At 40.2% G+C, this 21,006-nt stretch overlaps 1 protein-coding gene across 1 annotated transcript in view; it reads left to right on the top strand.

Annotated features, from left to right (window-relative positions):
* vps9d1 (VPS9 domain containing 1) overlaps window positions 1-17,901 on the top strand; it is an 81,742-nt gene extending 63,841 nt beyond the window's left edge. Inside the window, exon 15 of the mRNA XM_080186781.1 lies at window positions 15,002-17,901. Within this exon, the coding sequence (XP_080042907.1) occupies window positions 15,002-15,083 (82 nt within the window). The 3' untranslated portion in view covers window positions 15,084-17,901. The remainder of the gene's footprint in view (window positions 1-15,001) is intronic.
* The last annotated feature ends 3,105 nt before the right edge of the window (window positions 17,902-21,006 follow it).

Here is a 21,006-nt window from a genome sequence, read left to right as displayed (position 1 = left end):
CTCAGAATAGACACAGGCACAGGGTGGTCAGGAGTAGCAGCACGTGATACCATTATGCATCTGCCAGGGTATACAGGCAGCAATCCAACTTCGACTTGACAGAGGATCAATGCTGCAGGAGGCTCTGGCTTTCAAGTGAAGCCATCACATCCATTTGCCAGATGGTTAAGTTGGAGGTGGTCTCTGCTTATGTGGATAGACACTCAATGCACATGGCTGTCGTGGTCACTGTAGCTCTTAGCCCTCCAGATCTTTCCAAGGGTCAATGGTGACCTTTGCAGAGTCTGTTGGTCAGCTGTGTGTAGCTGCATCTGCAGGCTGGTGACACGTTCTGTTCAAGCAGTTTAGCACATCCATTTCAAGATGGACTTAAGCCAGCCAGAGGCTCTGTAGCAGTAGTGGGGTTCACCCACATCCAGGGTGTGATTGCTCCATTGTGGCCAATAAGATGCCAGCCAGGTACCTTTGTCAATAGGAAGGGGTATGACTCCATACGTGTTCAAATCGCAAGTGCAGTTGATTGTACTCAGATTGTACAGGCTTGTTTGAGGTACCCTGGCAGCTTCCACGATGCCTACATACTGAGCAGGCTGTTCACATCTCCAGTTCACCTTGAAGAATGATTGTTGAGTGATAAGGGGCACACTTTGGAAAGATGGCTGATGACACCACTCAAGCACGTGAGGATAGAGGTGGAGGAAAGGTACAATTATTACCATGCCTCCACAAAGGCAGTGGTGGAGAGGACAATGGATGTGCTAACAATGAATTTCCGATGTCTGGACCAGTCAGGATATGCTGCAGTATCCTCAGAGTAAGTGTCGCTCATCATCATTGTCTGCTGTACTCTGCATTACCTTGTTCTCTCTGGGAGGAAGCCACTGGACCAGGAAGACGCTGAGGTAGATGCACCCGGAGGAATTCAATCATATGAATCCTGGGCAGGCATATAGTGAAGATAAAGAAATGAGGAACTTTCAATGAGATGAGGACACCAGGGAGGCCTTGATTCAACATTCCTTCAATCAGGCTGCCAATGCTGCCTTCTATCTGAGACGAAGGAAATTGCTTCCTCCGCAAACATTTCACAGAGAACCATGCCATGAACCCAATGTCACATCACTGCCTCATTAATAAACCATCAAATACATTGGACGCTCTGGGCTAGTGAGCAAAGTAATCATTTATCTTTATGGCCTTTAAGTGAAACAAAATGAAAATCCAACCTTAACTGATTAATACACTTTTTATAAAAAAAAGCCACCTGTGTAAACCTATCACTATGCTCACTTTGCCTTAAGTTGATGTTTACGTGTGCTAAGTCTTGTCCCTCTACCCCCTGCTCTCTCTCTCTGACAGCAGCATTTGAGACAGATTGCTGACTTGTGATATCCTGTTGGTGGAGATGACCTTGGCGGTAATCCTTCGGCTGGTGGGGCCTGAGCAGGCTGTCCCTGAGAGGCCGCATTCAGTGACATGGATGGGCAATCCTCAGTCGCCATGGACTCGGGATTGCACTGTGACTGCTAGAGGAGCTGCAGCCCTTATCTGGGAACCCACAGAGACCATAGGTACGTCTGGACCTCCCTGCTCGTATTGCTGGATGGACTTCCATCTGAGACTGGGCGCTGCATCCATCTCCCACACCGGGAGGATCCTCCTGAGGTCATTGCCTGTCTGAGGGCTTCAGGTCTGAATGGAACCCCAGGACCCTGATTGTGCTCCTTTAGTTGCCTCTGTATGAGAGTCATTACTGTCTGAATGATCAGGCTGTGCACTCATAGCGAGCGGTAAACGTAGCATTTGTGCTCTGCACGGACTCTTCCATGACAGGGACCGTGGCACATGGACTCTCAGGGATCGCCTCCAGATCTTCTTGCGCATCCCGCTGAACATCCAGCATTTGCCACCTGAGTGACGATTCAAGAGGCTCATCGTTTCCCTCGGACACAGCATGGTCTTGGTCTCCAGTAGTCCTCCAACTGCTGACACCCTAGGCACTCTCTGCTTCCAGCACGTGAGCATGATGTGCCCACTGTTTCTCAGAAGTCCTTATGAGGAAGGTGAGGCAAGCTGACATTCTCTTTACTCTCCACCTCTCTGGATTCTGCCCACTGGGTTCTTACCTTCCTCAGAGATACCAGACATACTGTGACCTGAGGAGCTTCCTTCTCATTCGCATTCGAATTCCAAGTTCCTAGCTGATGGCTGGTGAGGATTGCTAGCATCACTACCCCACCACCAATGATAAAAATCTCTCAGCATTGTTGTGGCTGCGTATCTCCTGTTGGTGCAAAGCTCCATTCAGTGCTAAACTCTCCTCCAGCACCATTCCAAGCAGTCCCTCACCTCCCCCGCCCTTGACCTAAGCAAACCATTTGGACATTCCCAATCTCTTTGCACACTTTTGATAGACCCAGGGCCTCAGATTTTCTGTCCAGCTCTAACACACACGGATTGAGGCATGTTTGAAGGCTCCTTTATTCCTACACCTGTGAGTGCAAGAAAGGCACAGCCTTCCTCAGTTCTCCACACTGAACAACACCAGCTCTGAACTCACCGTTGCAGAGCACAGAAGATATAGAACCTTTTCTGGCACAGTATCCACATGTATCAGAACATGCGCCTGCCATCTCTGCCAAGCCTTCTTGGTTGAGGCAGAGAGTGGGGGTCAATGGGTGCTATTCGGATTGGCGGTTGGTGACTAGTGGAGTGCCCCGGGGTCGGTGCTGGGGCCTCAGCTATTTACCATTTATATAGATGATCTGGAGGAGGGAACCGAGTGTATGGTGTCGAAATTTGCTGATGACACCAAGATTGGTGGAACGGCAAATTGCGCGGAGGGTGTGGAGAGTCTACAGAAGGATCTAGATAGGCTGAGCAAATGGGCCAGGAACTGGCAAATGGAATTTAATGTTGGCAAGTGCAAGGTGGTCCACTTTGGTAGGAGTAATGGTAGGAAGGATTACTACTTACGTGGCGAAAAACTGCAGCAGGCGACGGTGCAGAGGGACCTCGGGGTCCTTGTGCATGAGTCGCAAAAACCCAGCTTGCAGGTGCAGCAGGTGGTCAGGAAGGCGAATGGGATGCTGGCCTTCATAGCGAGGGGGATTGAATATAAAAGTAGGGAGGTCTTGCTGCGGCTATATAGGGCATTGGTGAGGCCGCAGCTGGAGTACTGTGTGCAGTTTTGGGCACCGTACTTACGCAAGGATATTTTGGCCTTGGAGGGAGTGCAGAGGAGGTTTACTAGGCTGATACCGGAGTTGAGGGGGTTGAGCTATGAGGAGAGGCTGAATAAACTAGGCTTGTACTCGTTAGAGTTTAGAAGAATGAGGGGAGATCTCATTGAGACGTATAAGATGATGAATGGGATGGATAGGATAGAGGTGGAGAGACTCTTCCCACTCAGAAAGGACAGTAGGACTAGGGGGCACAGCCTCAAGATAAAGGGGGGGCGGTTTAGAACGGAGTTGAGGAGGAACTTCTTCACTCAAAGGGTGGTGAGTCTCTGGAATTCTCTGCCCGTTGAAGTGGTGGAGGCTGCCTCGCTAAATATTTTTAAGACGCGTGTTGATGGGTTTTTGATAAGAGAGGGGATTAAGGGTTATGGGGAGAGGGAGGGAATGTGGAACTGAGCCACGACAGATCAGCCATGATCTTATTGAATGGCGGGGCAGGCTCGAAGGGCTAGATGGCCTACTCCTGCTCCTATTTCTTATGTTCTTATGTACGGTAGCGTGGCTTCCTTCTACCATTCTGCAGCATCAGGAAATCCCTCCTGGCAGTCGTCGTCGCCGCCTCAGGAATGCTTGCACAGTCATCTGAGAATTGGAGGGACTTGCTGCCCATCTGAAGTGCTCTCCTGCCTGGAATGTCTGCTGAGGGCTGCTGCTGCCATGTTGACGACCTCCCTCTATCACTCCAGGTGTCTTCAGCGATCTGTAGAAGCTGCCTTATACTTTCTGCTAGGTTGCCATTGTACCCCAGCACGTTTAGTGACTAGCTAGCGTGCTACCATGTATTTGCATGGATCTCAGGCAGAACCAGGAAACACATCCACCACGCATGCACGTCACATGTAAAATTCTTCGAGTCACGTTTGAGCTGATTAATGTTAGTAAATATTGGGTTGTAAATTCGGAAAGGAACTCATGGCTAAACTATGAAATGGTACCTTTTATGAGCTGAACTGAGAGACTTTACCTTGTTTAGCCAAAATCTGGTGTTGCTTGTTTTCTATGTGTAGACAATGGGTGGGATTTTACAGCCTCACTCAGGTGAGATCGGAAATTCCTGCCCGAGGTCAAAGGGTTTTCCGTTGTCAGACTTTCATACCCTCAGGGGTTGTAGAGTTCCGGCCTATGAATTGTAACAAGAAACAGAAAACCCTGGAAGTACTCAGCAGGTCAGGCAACACCTGTGCAGAAAGAAAAACAGTTAATGCTTCAATGCAATGACCTTTTGTCAGGCTGATAGTGGAAGAAACCCTCATCACATTTAGAAGGTATTTGGATGTGCACATTTCATGACATAAGCTAAAGGAGCATAGACCAAGAATTGAAAAGGGGAATTAGGCAATATAGCTCATTCTCAACTAGCACAGACACGATGGGCCAAATATCTTTCAACTGTGGTGTATATTTCTATACTGAACTATTGAGAATTCATTACGGAAAGGTTTTTGAATTCTTCAATTGAATAGTGCAGTGTTGCATGTTGAGTTCCAGCATAATGTGCTTCTGGGTCAAAATACTTCTGGACAATTTATTTTTGCAAATAAATATTAAATTTCTCTGGATTTATTTTCAAGCTTGTGCATGTTTTTAAAGATCCAGTGATCTCTGAATATTAATGGTTTGTTTTTCCAAAACCATGTTTTAATTTTTCCAAAAGGTCTTTGAACAATGTTTGTGACTTATCACTTTTGAATGTAAATATGCTTTAAAGTAAATGTGAAAATTGAGGCAGGGAATCAATTGTTTAGCTAATTTGAACTGTGTACTTGGAGCCCAGCTGAGAAGTGTTAATCTCCTTGATGGATTTATGTGTTATGACACATGAAAATGTTATTTTAAGGGAAAGGAAGCACAACTGTCAGGGAAACTTAAAATCAGTTGCTCTGGAGTCTGAGTTTGAAATTGGCATAGATCAAAGGCAACAATATTCCATTGAGGACTGAAAGGTGACAGCTGAATTGAAACAAGCAGTCATCCGTCAGATTTGTGGCAAATATAAACCTCCAGCGCATCATTGACATGCTGGCATTTATGCTTCAAAGTGTCCCAAACAGAGATCTGAAAGAATGGAAATGCCGTTCAGAGAAGAGTAGGAAATTATTTATAATAATCTGGTGTTCTACAAAGGGCATAGTGTTTGTAATCCATGTTTGTATATTCGGGGGGTTGCTACTGCATTTGCTTCACAAATCATCGCAGTCTGATCATTGAATCTGAACATGGATTGATCCATCAGTGGGGTGAACGGGAACCATCGAGGCTGCCCAAAGGGTAGGGGATGAGAGGGTGCCTCCTGGGTATTTGCCAGCTTAGCAGTGCCAGCATGGCTCCATGACACTACTCAAAGGGCAAAGTGGCAATGCCCAGAGCGCACCTTGGTACTGCCCACTGGGCATTGGGCAGTGCCAAGGGAGCAGGGCCTGTATGGGGTGGGACTTCGGGAGGGGTGATCAGTTGGGGTGGGGGCCACTGCCACTGCAGAGGGATCAGTGATGGAGGGAGGAAGGCCAGCAATCGGGTCTGGGTATTGGGGTGGGGTGGGGCTGAGGCAGGCCTGGGGGACCAATGATTGGGCCATGGGGGGATCAGTGGGGCACTGATGTGGGGTTGCTGTGCTGGCCAGCAAACGTAAGCCCAGCCTTGCAGTGCCAGTGACAGTGCACCAATCTAGGTGCTGACAGATCAGCGCATGCGCAGTTGTCCACTCAGCACTGTACTGCTGGCCTCTCCAGTGGGAGTAGGCCCCGCCCACAGCACTTTTGTGTGAATCACGCTGGCGCACTCTGCAATGCACAGACTGTGGGAGATTCACTTTGAAACTCCCACTGAAAGATTTACCCCAGTTTTTGCATGAATTCGACACAGATTTATTTTGGGAGAATCACTTCCTCTATGTATTTCAATGTTTTACATAAGAAGAACATAAGAAATAGGAGCAGGAGTAGGCCATCCAGCCCTTCGAGCCTGCCCCGCCATTCAGTAAGATCATGGCTGATCTGTCGTGTCTCAGTTCCACATTCCCGCCCTCTCCCCATAACCCTTAATCCCCTCGCTTATCAAAAACCCATCAACCCGCGACTTAAAAATATTTAGCGAGGCAGCCTCCACCACCTCAACGGGCAGAGAATTCCAGAGATTCACCACCCTTTGAGAAATGCTGTATTAACTCTATATTCGATCTTTTCTCCAGAGTGCACTGGTCTACTTTGTATCACTTTCATCATTATTTCAGTGCAGTTGAAGTATCATTGTCCCTTGTATCTAAATTCTTCACAAGAACATGGGCCTTGAGTTGTAAATAGGACACAGCTCCAGACCAATAGTATCCCCTCAAGTTTTGAATCAGATGTTCATTTCTGTGGCCTCTACAGTCACAGCCACAATCCTTTCAAAAGCCAATCTGGAAAGCACTTGTTTCATCACAGTGCCCCAGCCAGAGCAAACAAAGGCGCAGAGCAACAATTCTGATCATATTCATTTAATCCAATCAGTTCCACTGCAATAATAAGTATGGTCAGTTTTTATTGACTATTTTGTTTTATTTTTAATAATTAAGCTTGGATATTTGAGAACTAATTACCCAATTCCAAAATAACCTTTGTGCAAGACTTTAACCATAAGGCATGATAGGAGTCTCGAATAATCAATGAAAATACATTTTATTCTAAAAGGAAAAAGATTACTTACTGAAACGGACTGTTACACCTTCAGTTGGATGATCAGGGTACTGACGTATTAATTTCCTTAGGTTCCTTTGCTGACATCAGTTCTTTCAAATTATGCCTCGGGAGCTTTCTGTGTGTGACTAACTAGCAAAATATCGCTCAGCTCCACTTTTAACCCCTGAATTACTCTTAATTCATCTTGAATCAAATATGTTGTAACTTTGCAGTCCACCAACTTTATTGTTGGATTGTTTTAATTAGAGTTGGGTTGCACAGTGGTTAGCACTGCTGCCTCACAGCGCCAGGGACCCGGATTCAATTCCAGCCTCGGGTCACTGTCTGAAGTTTGCGCACTCTCCCCATGTCTGTGTGGGTTTTCTCCAGGTGCTTCAGTTTCCTCCCACAGTCCAAAGATGTAAAGGTTAGGTTGATTGGCCATGATAAATTGCCTCTAGTGTCAGGGGGATTAGCAGGGTAAATATGTAAGAGTTATGGGAATAGGGTCTGGATGGGATTGTGGTTGGTGCGGACTCAGTGGGCCAAATGGCCTCCTTCTGCACTGTAGGGATTCTATGATTCTATGACCTGTGAGCATTGTCCATCTGAAGGATCAGTGTATCTTTCCAGATCTGAGTTTGCACAGTTGTCTATTTTTCAGTCTCATCTTCACATGGTCAAAGTCAGAGCGATGCTGAATCCACACAGGGGGTGAAATCTTCCAGTCCCACCTGCAGCGGGAAGTTTGGCAGTGGAAATGAATTGGCATGAGGCCAATTAAATCAGTTTCCCAACATCAGGAAGAAACTAGGAATTCTGTTTTAGGACATTAAAGGTGGGTCAAAACTTCTTGACAAACACAGTCAGGAAGCCTTTTGCTTGCATCAGCATGTCATCCATGCTCATTAAAAAGCCACCTTGCCAGAAATAGGCCTCCATTCCAAATTAATTTGCCTGTCAGTGAGAAATGAGAATGTTCACATTCACAACTACACAAAAGTAGGGTGCACTGCCGGGCAAAGTATACCTCTCCCAGGATTAACAGTGAGTTGCCTTTGTACTCTTTGGTGAGTGTCTAAATGTCAGCCTAATGGCTGAGACTGGGTGGTGGCAGTGCAACTTACATGAGGATGATCAGTGAAGGGAGGAAGGGTTAGCGGGGAAGAGTAGAGTGGTGATCAGGCAAAAGTGGAAACAATCAGGTGCCCTTTAAATATGGCACCCAGACCCAGAGATAAGGGCAGGGACAGCGACTTCCTGCCCACCTCCTGCCTCAGTATTTGCCTTGCTTTGCATGGGTGCCTAAGTAATGAGCTCATCAATGCAGGATCCTCTGTGGTCAGCCATCCCAACCCCCAACAGAAACCACTCTGAATTCTATTTCTGCCAGTGGACTTGGACTCCAAAATGGAAGATTCTGCCCAGAATACCTGAATCAGTGCTCATCCAACACAGAAACTTACAGCAAAAAACTGGTACTTTTTAACTTGCAAACATTTGAATATAATCCAACCTTAATTGTCACTTCTTCAATTGTAACTTAATCAAGATATAATACTTGTTCAAGAATTGTTACTGTTGGCTGCAAACTACACCATAGTTCTTAATGAGAGTTTATAAAGTACAGAGCACACAAAGTGGCTTCTTTAGCTCACTGTCAGTACATAATGCTGTCTTGATCTCATTGGCTTAGTATAGTAAGTATAGTATGAAAATAGTTTATAAATGGTCAAGTCACATTAAAGTTCTGTTATCCAGGCCTACTTACAATATGTTACTGTCCTCTTCCTAGATTATTTTGCTTTAAATATAACTCAGGGTCACATATCTGCATTGCTTTCTGGCCTAGATTTTTGCTTTAAAAACCATTCTGGCTGCTTATCTCCCCTTTTTATATCCCCAGTATTGTCTTTTAAAAAAAAGCTTAACACATTCCAGCCCTGCCAAGTGTCCAAGAATAGGGACGTCCCCAACACAGTGGTGTGGTTCCTTATTGATTACTTATTGCTTATTATTTACAAAATTTGGAGAAATGGATTAAAATCTTACTCATTTGCATTTTTTAAAAACTTCTTGAATGTGCTTTTTGTTCAATGCAACTCTTAACCATAACCTTCCAAAAGCTTTCTATGTAAAAATGGGCAAAGAATTTCCAGCATATTAGGCGCAAATACTTAACATAATGCTACTGTGTCAGTGATGTTTTTAAACAAAAATCTGGCTCAGAATGAGAATGCAGAAATGTGGCCCTGGGTCATTTTATTTAAGTTGCATTTAATTCTGAAGCTACATTATATATACCACTGGACAGTCAAATTTCTTGACCTTGATGGAATTTTGCAGATAACTGATAAATGAGAATTATTGCATTATTAATGCTACAATAATCGCATACTTTTACAACCACAGACCTTACAACTGAAATATTGGATCAATGTTTTTTAAATGCAGTGTGCAGCAGTGAAAATAATTATGTGGCCTAGGGTCATCTAACGCAAATGTGTTGTGGGAAACAGCAAGTATTCATTCAGTAGAGTTGTTAAAAACTTGAATTCTGTCCAAAGAAATTATCTGAGCAGAGTTCCTATAAAATGCATTGCCCTGTAGAGCAGGCTACCCTTTACAGTTCAAGAATGGTTGATTTGTATCTCCAATAATGGAATGAACATTTTACAAAATGGTGATGATTTTACATTTGCTCCCACTCCCATGGATTTGATTGATGCTTTATTGCAATTTAAATTTGCGTTTATAGTGTATTTTGGTGCAAATAACATTCCGACATCATGGAAAACAAAGAAGTGCATACCATGTCAGGAGGGGAGAAGTTATATAAGCTGAATAATCATTAATCAAAGAAGTGGAAAGATTATGGGAAGGAGTTCCATATAATCTTGGAAATAGGTTTCATGGACTCAGGTGGCTGAAGGCTCTGTCTCCAATGGAGGGTGGTGCACAAAAATTCAGAGGTGGGAGAACAGAATACTGAGGCAGATTATATAGAGAGAGACTGGGAAGATGCAATGCAGTGAGGTTATGAAGGATTTTAAAGATGAGCTAGATAGACATTAAAATGAATTTTGTCACTGATAGAATTGGTGCGTTCCTTTTAATTGTCCATGATCAGAATGTGTACATTTAATGTGTTTCCTACGCTCAAAATGATTGTCCTAATTTAAATAATCCCAGCAGCAAGTTTGAGAGTTTGTAAAACTAATTTTTTTTTTAATTATCACACACCTATCACTTACCTCAGAGATTTAAAATGTGATATCTCGCTTGCTTGATTCGCTAATTACCACACACAAACATTAGGTACAGGTAAACAGTAAAACAATACAATTATATTATATGATTAGGTACATTGACCATGCTAAATTCTCCCTCAGTGCACCTGAACAGATGCTGGAGTGTGACAACTAGAGTATTTTCACAGTAACTTCATTGTGGTGTTAATGTAATGTACTTGTGACTAATAAATAAACTTTGACTTTACTTTTTAGATTGTCCCAGTCTCTTCCATGACAGGTCTGTAGTTTCTTAGATGAATTGATTCTTAAGTTGAAGTGAACAACTTGTAAAGCAGAGGATTCTAAGTAAACTGAAAGTCTTCTTAAAGTATCCCAAGGATACTGTTGGAGTGAAATTTCTGCTCTTTTTTCACTGCACTGTTTGTACCAGGGCAGTACTGAGATGTCACCAGCACCACAGTGCTAACCTGTACTGAGGAGCTAAAATAGCTCCAAGAAATGTTCCATGAAATACCAAACAAAAGTTATCTTGAGGTAATTAGGGGAGGCGATGACCAAGTGGTATTATCACTAAACTATTAATTCAGAAACTCAGCTAATGTTCTGGGGACCTGGGTTCAAATCCCGCCACAGCAGATGGTGGAATTTGAAATTAATAAAATATCTGGAATTAAGAATCTACTGATGACCATGAAACCATTGTCAATTGTCAGAAAAAAAATCTGGTTTACAAATATCTTTTAGGGACGGAAATCTGCCATCCTTACCTGGTCGGCCCTACATGTGTCTCCAGAGCCACAGCCATGTGGTTGACATTCAACTGCTCTTGGACAAATAGGGATGGGCAATAAATGCTGGCCAGCTAGCGATATCCATGTCCCATGAATAAATAAAATAAATTTCCCGTAAGGAAGTAGATTAGTAACTATTACCCATTCTTTTTCTTAACAACAGTATGATAAACAAAGAAAATGTAATGAAATTTTCAATATTTAATTGCTTTAATTTCTGTTTCTTCCCTAATTATATATACTTTGGGCAGCAGAATCATTCTTTTCTTGGCACATCACAACATATCTAAAATAAAATAACTAAAATAAAATTAAGCCTTCAGGCAACTTAACCACTGAACCACATAATTTTCTCAATTGCTGTTGTCTCTCACAGAATTTGGTCCTTCCACTCCCTTCTATACTTGTGCATGTGCCAAACAACTATGAAGAAAATGAGCAAAACAAAATTGCAATTAAAAAAAAAATCAATTGACAGCCCTTGGCAAAAAATAAAATAAGACCTTGGATCATGAACTAATTATTTCATAAGCTCACGCAATGTTAAAGTTTCCAGTGTTTACAAACCACGTTTGTCATGATGTTGGTTAGAAGGTCTCTGACTGTCATCTGCCAGCACATCTGCAGTGTATTCATTTTTGAAAAGGGAGAAATGTTGATTCTTCGGGACATGCCACTTATTCCAAGAGGACACATTTATCCTTTTGGTTGTGTTTGTTTTAGTATGGATTTAATTTTTGCTTAGTGATTTTCCTTGTTTTTAAATTCCCCATTTTGTGTTCTATTTGAGACATGATTGAGTACATATTATACACGTGTAGAACCAAAGTTCGAACAGATTGGGCAATTAACATGGGAGTCATTCATAATTTCCCTTTCCTCTTTAACTGTTCTATTCTGAATGTGCATGAATTCGTTTGTTTTACTTTATGACGACAACTGGCCGATCCCAATTTCTCACATATTGTTATGCCTTTGTTGCAAGTACTCTGCTTAGCAGGGGCCTTGTGTAATTACATTCTACCAAAGTGCAAAGCCGCTGTGCAGGCAAATCCTTTTGCTGGGAACTTATTTGTAGATAATTGAAAATCATTATAAATACACAAAACATCCCTTGGAAGAAAATTTAGACATTTAGCTAGGAATAATCTAATATGATTACTCCAAAATATAGATTTTTACAGGTCTTAACTTTTCTTTTAGTTTAAAGGCGACCTTCAGAATATGATGAAAAGATTTTATAAAGAAAGATTGAACTTTGATTTTAAAAGGATTACTTACCACTTTGCTACAGTGTACCAGGATGCATAGTTGGGCCAGTAATTTTTCCAACCAGTGAATTTTGTGTCTGGTTGGATAAAAGAGAGAGAGAGAGAGCGTGAGAAAAGATGCTATATGTGGGGAAAACCCTCAGAAAATTCCCAGTGTCAGGCATAAAGCTGTTGTCTGCCTTTCAGGCATTTCAAGTATGTATTTTTGTGAGTTGACTTGTTTTTTATTGTGTTTTATTTCCTGTGGTAATCTGTCTAATTTGTAATCTCCAACTGAACACTTCTGCAAAGTTGATTCTATTCTTGTCAGACAAGTAATTCAAAAAATGTTTTGTTCCTTTGTTTAACTTTTTTTTAATAATTTCTTTCCCTTTCCATTCTGAAAATACAAACGCAGCATCATTTGTTTAAACAAAGGCTGAGATGCCTTTGTAATATTCTCAACAATAACAACAGCAGCAGTTGGCATTTATGTAGCTTATTTAACAAAGAAAAGTTATCAAATGGCAAACACAGAGGCACAAAGAAAAGCTGATGGTAATGTTAGGATAGTGAGCATAGAATTGGCCACAAGGTTGTGATTTAAGGAAGATAGGCAGCTGGCATGTCAGGTTGACAGGCAAGTAGTCACGGTTGATGGGAGGGATGCAGAACTCGCCAGAATATTAAGGACAGAGTGTGCAATGGGAGTTAAGAGCTTGAGAAGGTTACAGAGATAGGAGGTGTGAGGTCTGGAAAGAATTTAAATATTGAATGCGAGCAAACGAAAAGCCAATGTAGCTCAATAACGCACAGTAGCTCTGGGCAAATGGACTTGGTGCAAAGTAGGACGTAGGCAGCAATGACTTAGATGAGCTGAATGTTAAGGTGGGGAAGGTTGGAAGACCAGCTAGGAGAGCAATAAAATGGTGAGCTTATTGTATAGAAGTAACAGAAGCATGTTAAATGTGCTGAGACAGCATGGAAGTGGGTCCTCTTGCAGAGGTGAATCACTATGGTTGAGAGGATTGAACTTGGAAGTCCAATTCAGTTGAATAGGAACTAAAGATAATGAGGGAGGACATATTGCAGGAAACACAGAATGTGGGCAGTACAGAACAAGGATTTTAAAGGTGAGACCAGAGGGGAGGAACATGATGAGATACGGTGAAGAAATAGGGGAAAGATCAAAGTGTAACTTGATAATAATAATGGTCTCTCCATTGCTGGTTAAGTACATTGGTCATGCTAAATTCTCACTCCAGTGTATCCAAACAAGCGCCAGAGTGTGGCGACTAGGGGATTGTCACAGTAACTTCATTATAGTGTTAATGTAAGAATACTTATGACACTAGTAAATGAACTTAAACTTGAAAAAAACACTGAGAGCTGAATGGGGAATCCTAAAATACTGATTTAGCTTCACACACGAGCCAGGTTACTCAAATTCTGCTTCACCATATGAGGACCAAAATCATGACATGGTTTATATAGCTGGCCAAATCAATTCGAGCAAATTAATAACCAACAAAATAAATGATGATGTTTTACAACATGATTGTCTATTAATGATCATAAATGTGCAACTTCATCAAGTCCATGTTTGTATAAAATGTACTTGGTGGAAGAAAATTGCTCCCATTGTCTATGATTCTGAGGATTATTAATATTGAAGTACATCTTACTTGTATTTGAGGTTAAACTGCAATATACCTTACCAAAAAGAAATATTATTCTGCTGTATAAAAATGAGTGCTGGCCTGATAACCTTCCCTGAACTTTTTCCTGAAAAAAATCTGCAGCTAAATACCGGGTTGCATTCAATGTGTAAAAAAGCATTCTGTAAAGTTTCTCATAAGGACTTTTCATTGTTGCTTTCCAATGAAATGCATCTATGCTCGGTTGAAATTTCCTAAAATTTAACAGTCACCACGTAATGTAGGTCACAGTTTGCCCTGAGGAGCTGTCTGCCACTTGAGTCCATATCCTACAGCGACTGGGTTCTTGAAGCACAGCCAGTATTTTAATCGCTGTCAGTTTTGGGAGGAAAAACATAGCTTCTGCAGACTGGTGAAGATGGATCTTTTCATAGTGTTCCCTGGTTCCAACTGAGCTTCTTATTTAATTACAGCTGAAGTAAAAGCTCACTATACTATACATTGCTCAAAGCAAACAAATGTTGTTGTTTATATTAACAATTGAGTATCCAGGTTTTTCTCATCTTTGTATTTCATTTGAGTGCATACTGTGATTTCTCATGGACTGCATATTAAGTTTAAATCAATAATCCCATTAAGTTTGAATATATCTAAACTGATTACCAATATATTCCGGTGTTCTTAATTTAGTATCTCATTATTTGTTTTAAATATCTTTAAGCTCACAAAGCTCAAACCAGTAAGTCAGAAATATAAATACTTATTGAACTTAGTTGCTTTCAATGCAAAGGTCACTATCAAGGATCAGTTAAAGTCCACAGTTGTGGTTTGGAAACTCCTGTATTTTAATAACTCGTTTATCTTTGCACCATTAGCTTATTTAAAGTATTTTAAATTTTTAAATATTCCTATGTACTGCCGAAACTGTAATATTCAGTCACAGTGCCTGGCGGGGCGCTGGGAAAATGGCATGCACATCAGGGTGTGTCATTTTCTTTCTCATCCTGTTGCAACAACTGAACAATGAAAACTTGAAAGGATCTTGGTTTAATGCAAACCTGGCCTTCTCCATGGAAAATTCTACAGATTTCATGCAGCTTTCAAATATATGATCATAAAGAATAACTAATGCCAATTTTTCTTTCTTTAGGTATTTGATTGGTGAAGAAGGCTACTGTCTGACGTCTATGCAGAGTGCTCTGACATACGTGGAATCTTTATCCAAAGGATGAATCCTATAGTTTACATTCACTATGCATCTTCAAGAATTCTTTCTTGTTACAACTCAGTAATGGTTTATTTTTATATTTAATCCACTGGATTCAAGGCACAGTTTGTTCATGAATATATAAAATAAGTTACAGCATTATTTGGGTCAATCATTTTGGTGTTGCACACAATAATCTCAACTAAAAAAAATTTTGTCTACAAGATTGTTAAAACTAAATACTGTTATTATGAAAGCAAAATGTTATGGATGCTGAAACACAAACAGAAAATACTGGAAAATCTAAGCAGTCTGTCAGCAGGAGAGAGAATAGAGCCAATGTTTTGAGTCTGGATGACGCTATCGTCATAGCACGATATTTTGATTGCTTGAGGGTAATAATGTAAAACTGCACAGAGGAAGGAAGAGAACTCAATGTTGGAGAACACTGCTGCACACTGGTGGGCAATAGAGTTAGAGAAGCGTAAACCCCCATTCTGCACCAGTGCAGCCATTGAATTCTCTATGGCGTCAGTTTTGTTCATTGCTTAGATATTGTAATATATTTAAACTATTTGTTTAGAAGGTGTTTTTTTTTAATTGTATATTAAGTTCTAAGTTAGCAGATTGGTTTATTTTCTATGTTGTCATAGTTATTTAAAATGGAAAGACGTAACACTCTTAATAGGAACTATGTATCAGAATTCTAACACTCTGCGTTCTGATGCTGCTTTACCAAACCTTGAGTGCATGCATGCTGAAGAAAAAGGAAGATATTTACCAAGGTCATAAAGATTTCTGATGTTGTTCCTATGAATGATGCCTACCTTTTATGTTCTCAATGATTTCTAAATATTTTTTGTCTTTTTTTGCACTTTATTTTATATATTTGTATAAACATTTCAAGAAGTAATTGTCAAAAATCAACCTGATGCATGTGTCCAATGTCACATCTAAAATGGGTGTATGATGGCACAGTGGTTAGCACTGCTGCCTCACAGTACCAGGGACCCAAGTTCAATTCCCAGCTTGCGTCACTATTTGTGCAGAATCTGTACATTCTCCCTGTGTCTGTGTGGGTTTCCTCCAGGTGCTCCGGTTTCCTCCCACAGTCCGAAAGACGTGCCGGTTCACTGCATTGGCCAAACTAAATTCTCCCTCAGTGTGCCCGAACAGACACTGAGTGTGGCAACTAGAGGATTTGCACTGTTAATTAATTGCAGTGTTAATGTAAGCCTACTTGTGACACTAATAAATAAACTTAAAACTTTAAATGAGACATGTCAGGAATTAAGCAGCCTGTACTTAGAACGCACAACCTGCTGAAGAGGCTTTGCTGTGAATCCTCTAGAGGTTGTTAGGCGGTTGTCAGCTATGATATCACACATGTTTGTGCTGTGGTGATACTATTGATTTGCTTTATTTAAATAGCATAATGGTTTGCTTGGAGCAGCCAGTCAACCACTGACAATTTTCTCAAAAGGCTTTCGGGGGAATCAAAACAAAATAAGTCTTTTAGCCTTTGAAAAGGAGAAATGAGGGGTTTCACATAATTCTTTATTGGATCCATAAAGGGAAGGCAGCCTGTTTTTTTTTCATTAAAACCAAGCAGCATGGGGTAAATACAGAAGTAACTAAACAATGCCTCTGACATCTCATCATCATCTTGTATCCAGATTCAGCAATATTTACCTAAACAACATTTTTTTGCTGATTGGGCTGTGTAAAAGTTTAAAGTTTATTTATGAATCATAAGTAAGCTTACATTAGCACTGTAATGAAGTCACTGTGAAAAAGGCTCCTTGTAATTGATTCACAGCAAAGCCTCTTCAGCAGGTTCTGCGTTCTAAGTAGAGGCTGCTTAATTCCTGACATGTCTCATTTAAAGTTTTAAGTTTGATGTATGTTTTATGACTACTTGTTACTAGGGATCGTAAAGATCAGAGAAAAATCAGTCTTGAATCAAAATTTTCTTTACTTTGAATCACTAATTACATCATCGAACCTGAAACAGAGGTATGTTATATGAATTCCATAACATGCAAGTTGGTTTTACTATGAAATTTAAATAATATATTTTCCAAACTGTGTCAGCTTTCCGTGAAAGACGAATGCAGTTGCAAAAGTTACCTGCCAGTTTAAGTTTTGCAGACTGGCCTTTAAGCCTGGCTATCTCTTAAGTTGTTCACTAATAATAGGTGACTGAAGCACATTACTGTGGATGCTGGATTCTGAAACAAAGACAGCATCTGTGGAGAGAGCATTAGCTCTAATGTTTTGAGTCTGGATGATCATTCATCAGCTCTGACAAAGGGTCATCCAGACTCATTCTTTCTCCAATAATACATGACATTTCAGTAGCAGGAGTGGAGAGATTACATAAAATTGTATGGAATATACAGCACAGGAAGAAGCCATTTGGCCCAACCAGTCTGTGCTTATATTTATGTTCTGTACAAGTCACCTTCCATTCGTTCTACCTCATCTTCTCCTCCCACACATCTTTCCTGATGGACGTAATCATGCAGTTCTGGCATTATTCTGTCAGTCTTTTCTGCACATTTGCCAGCATGTTTACATCCTTTTTATAGTGTGAACACCAGACCAGTGCAGCCTGATCAGGACACTGTACAAGTTTGACATAACTTTGCTACTTTTAAACCCCTAGAAATAAATCTCAGTGCCTTTTTATCATTTTTCATTGGTTTACTGATCTGAGATCTTGTAATTATTTGTTAGCCTTGTGTCTTTGTTCTTCTACTCAATTCAGTTTTTTTATTTTCTAAGGTGCAAGTGATGTTTTTATTCTCCCCTCTCCCCCCACCCATCCCCCCCCAAAATGCATACCTCACATTTATCTAAAATCTATTTGCCACTCAACTGATCAGTCTGTAAGCCTTCTAATGTCGTCTTGTGTTATGTTGCAATCTCCCTCAATGTTAGCAATATTCCTCAGTTTGGAAGAGAAAAAAATTGACGTGATATCTTTGAAATTGAAATGTTTCCACAGGAATCCTTAACAGATTATCTTACCAGAGGAAGTTTGTGCAAAATGTAGTGAAGTTTGTGAAAGCAAGCTGAAAAGAGAACACCATCTTAATTTTCCTTTAACTTCTTTGAACATATTTTTCAAAAAAACTCAGTGGAAGGAATACTTTACAATAAATACAAATGACATTTATTGTCATTTGTGTGTAAGATTGCAACTTGTAACTCAAGATCCTCAGTTGTCAATTAGAAGGACTGTTTAAGCACTAAGCTGCAATTTGTTGTGATCTTCAGTCAAATGTGGACTCATTTATAAATATATCGTGCACATTTCAAATATTACAAATGGCATTTTAATGATTTACTGATCAAGTTGCAAGGAAACAAAGCAATAGAATATGAATACATAAAGAATTTACCATGAAAAGTTCTAGACATTATAGCCACTCTAAGGAATCTGTTGATGTGCTGCCAATAATTTGATAAATGACTATTGTCCTAATATAGCTCAAAGAATGAATTTTAAAAGAATTGAAATGATTAAATGATTCCATCTGACATCAGAGACCTTTTTTGTGGTAATTTAAAAAAACATTAAACTTAGCTGACATTTGGAACTGAATGCTACTGCCTGTCTTCTGAATCCCACTAGATTTAATTGTTGCTATAGAACTTTACAATTCTATAATTAATTGATTGTTACAGTGAAGTCCATCCATCTGTTATGCTCTTTCCCAGGACTGGTTCAAATCAAGACTTGCAGACAAGATTTTTGAGCCACTTAGTAAGGCAGGATAGTTGAGCTGATTTCTCATTGTCTCCTTCATAGTTTTTATCTTCAAGTTACTTTCTTCTATATGTTCTGCAACCAAAGCTAAGGAGCCTTGCCTACCTTTAAATGGGCTTTGGACACTTTCACCCAGCAGACCCCACTGCATGTCTTCCGGTATATAAATCTGATGCTCCAGTCTTAACTCACTGGGGCAGTCTGGGGGACCAGAGCCCAACCCTCTAGACCCTGCTGAGAATGCTACCACTGAGCCAGTGTTCACTGTGTTGGGATGTGAGTACCTTGCTGGACGTTGACCAGTATTTGAAGACCATGCTTGAGTCTCAATTCAGCAGGCTGTTGAAGACTTGAACTCTTCGTCCTTCTGCTCTGAGATGGGAAAACTGACACCAAAACAAAGTGTCGCTAAGTAATTCACGTCAATTTTAGTTTCATAAACACAAGCATATGAATTAGGTGGAGGAGTAGGCCCCTCAAAATGGTTCTGCTGTTTGATGAGATCAAAGCCAATCTGATTGTGGCCTCAACTCTCTGACCTAACCCCTATACTTTTGACTCCCTTTTCATCCCGACATCTTGCAACAAGCTGTCAGGAAAATCTTTTTCAGCAGAGTAACTCGGGTAAAATATTCAAAGGCGTTCCTCGGAAGAGCAATCCAGCACCCTACTTCTACTCCAGTCCCACCTGAGGCAGTGTTGTGCGCTGAGTTACCCTTTAGTATTCTGTAGAGTGTACATAACTTTGTTTTATGAACTGGCCTTGGTTATTTGAATTGAATTGTCTCATGAGCTTGTCGACATATTAATGTTTTATTTATGATTGTGCATTTTGAAACAGTTATTCTTTCTGAAAGCTAGGTAGAAGTGAATGGGTGATGTGAGGTTGATATTTTTGAATGTATGCAACACTTGTAAATATAAAATGAAGTTTCAGTAATACTAAAACCTTTTAAGCTGGGGTTATTGAAAGGAGCAGTAAGTGAGAAAAGACTGAAGTGCCTTGCGGGGATCTAGAATAAAATTGGTCTAAGTCTCATGGAGGTTGATGTTAGGTGGATATTGTATCATGTTAATCACTCAAGGTAGCTATATTAGTTAGAAAGAGATTTTTATAAAAAATAGTTACATTTTAGACCCTTGTATAATATTTATATTTGAAAGAAATAAGTGTGTAGAGTTTGTGAAATTACTGTTAATTTTGAAGTGAAAGCCTATAATCTTTTTGATCTACATCTGATCTGATTTAACCACAGAAATGAAGCCAGAAAAGATGGTATCAATTTTCTTTCACAGTTCTGCTCATGTTAATGTCTGACCTGCTAATAATGTGAAATCTGCTTGAAGATTACCTTTAACGTTTCGACTTCATTTAAAGGGAAGGACTGCATCTTTTTTGATAATCTGACAAAACTTGAAACTCTATTTTTAAATGGATCTTTGAATCAATAATGATATTGTACAAAGATTTGAGAAAGTAAAGTATTGGATCAATGGAGCTGCATCCATTCGTTCCAAGTGCTGTCTTTTTTAGCCCACGGTTAGAAAGTTTCTTTCTGCAGGGTTCATGGATCTTAACAATAATGGTGAGAAAAACCTGCACACATTCACAGAGAAGGTGTGCTGGTTGGGCTAATTTACTTTATACTGCTGGAATTCTATGGCAATACTGCCACAATTTCTGTAACTTGTTGAATGTAATCCCAATGGTTTTTCAAGGACATTTAAGTTTATTTACTAACTTATGCTCACAAATTAAGTTGTTGATTCTTCTGTAAAAATGCAAGAAACATGAATGTTCTGCCTGAATTATATATTTATTCAATTGTTTAAATGTAATCTTCTGAATGTATTAATAGAGAAAGTGAATGTATAGATTATTGTGATTTCATATTTTTTGAAAAGTAAAAATAAACTTATGGTGGGGGAAAGATCCTGGCCTTTCTTGATCACTGAGATGTCACCTTAAATGCGACTCTTAAATGTTTCCTCTTTGAATTTTAAGTTTCATTTCAATTAATTCTCAAAAATTACTTTTGAGAAATAATATTTCATAGTGTAATTCTAATCAATATTGCTTATAATCTAATCAGATTAAATAACTCTTTAAATTAGTGCTATGATTTTGAAAAATCGCAACACTCCAAGATCTCGTTAAACTGCATTTTCTTTG

The sequence above is a fragment of the Carcharhinus amblyrhynchos genome, chromosome 4, assembly GCF_965287045.1.
Source record: "Carcharhinus amblyrhynchos chromosome 4, sCarAmb.v2.hapA, whole genome shotgun sequence".
Classification (NCBI taxonomy): Eukaryota; Metazoa; Chordata; class Chondrichthyes; order Carcharhiniformes; family Carcharhinidae; genus Carcharhinus; species Carcharhinus amblyrhynchos.
The sequence above is the reverse complement of the archived record's forward strand: the minus strand, read 5'-3'. Positions and strand labels throughout refer to the sequence as shown.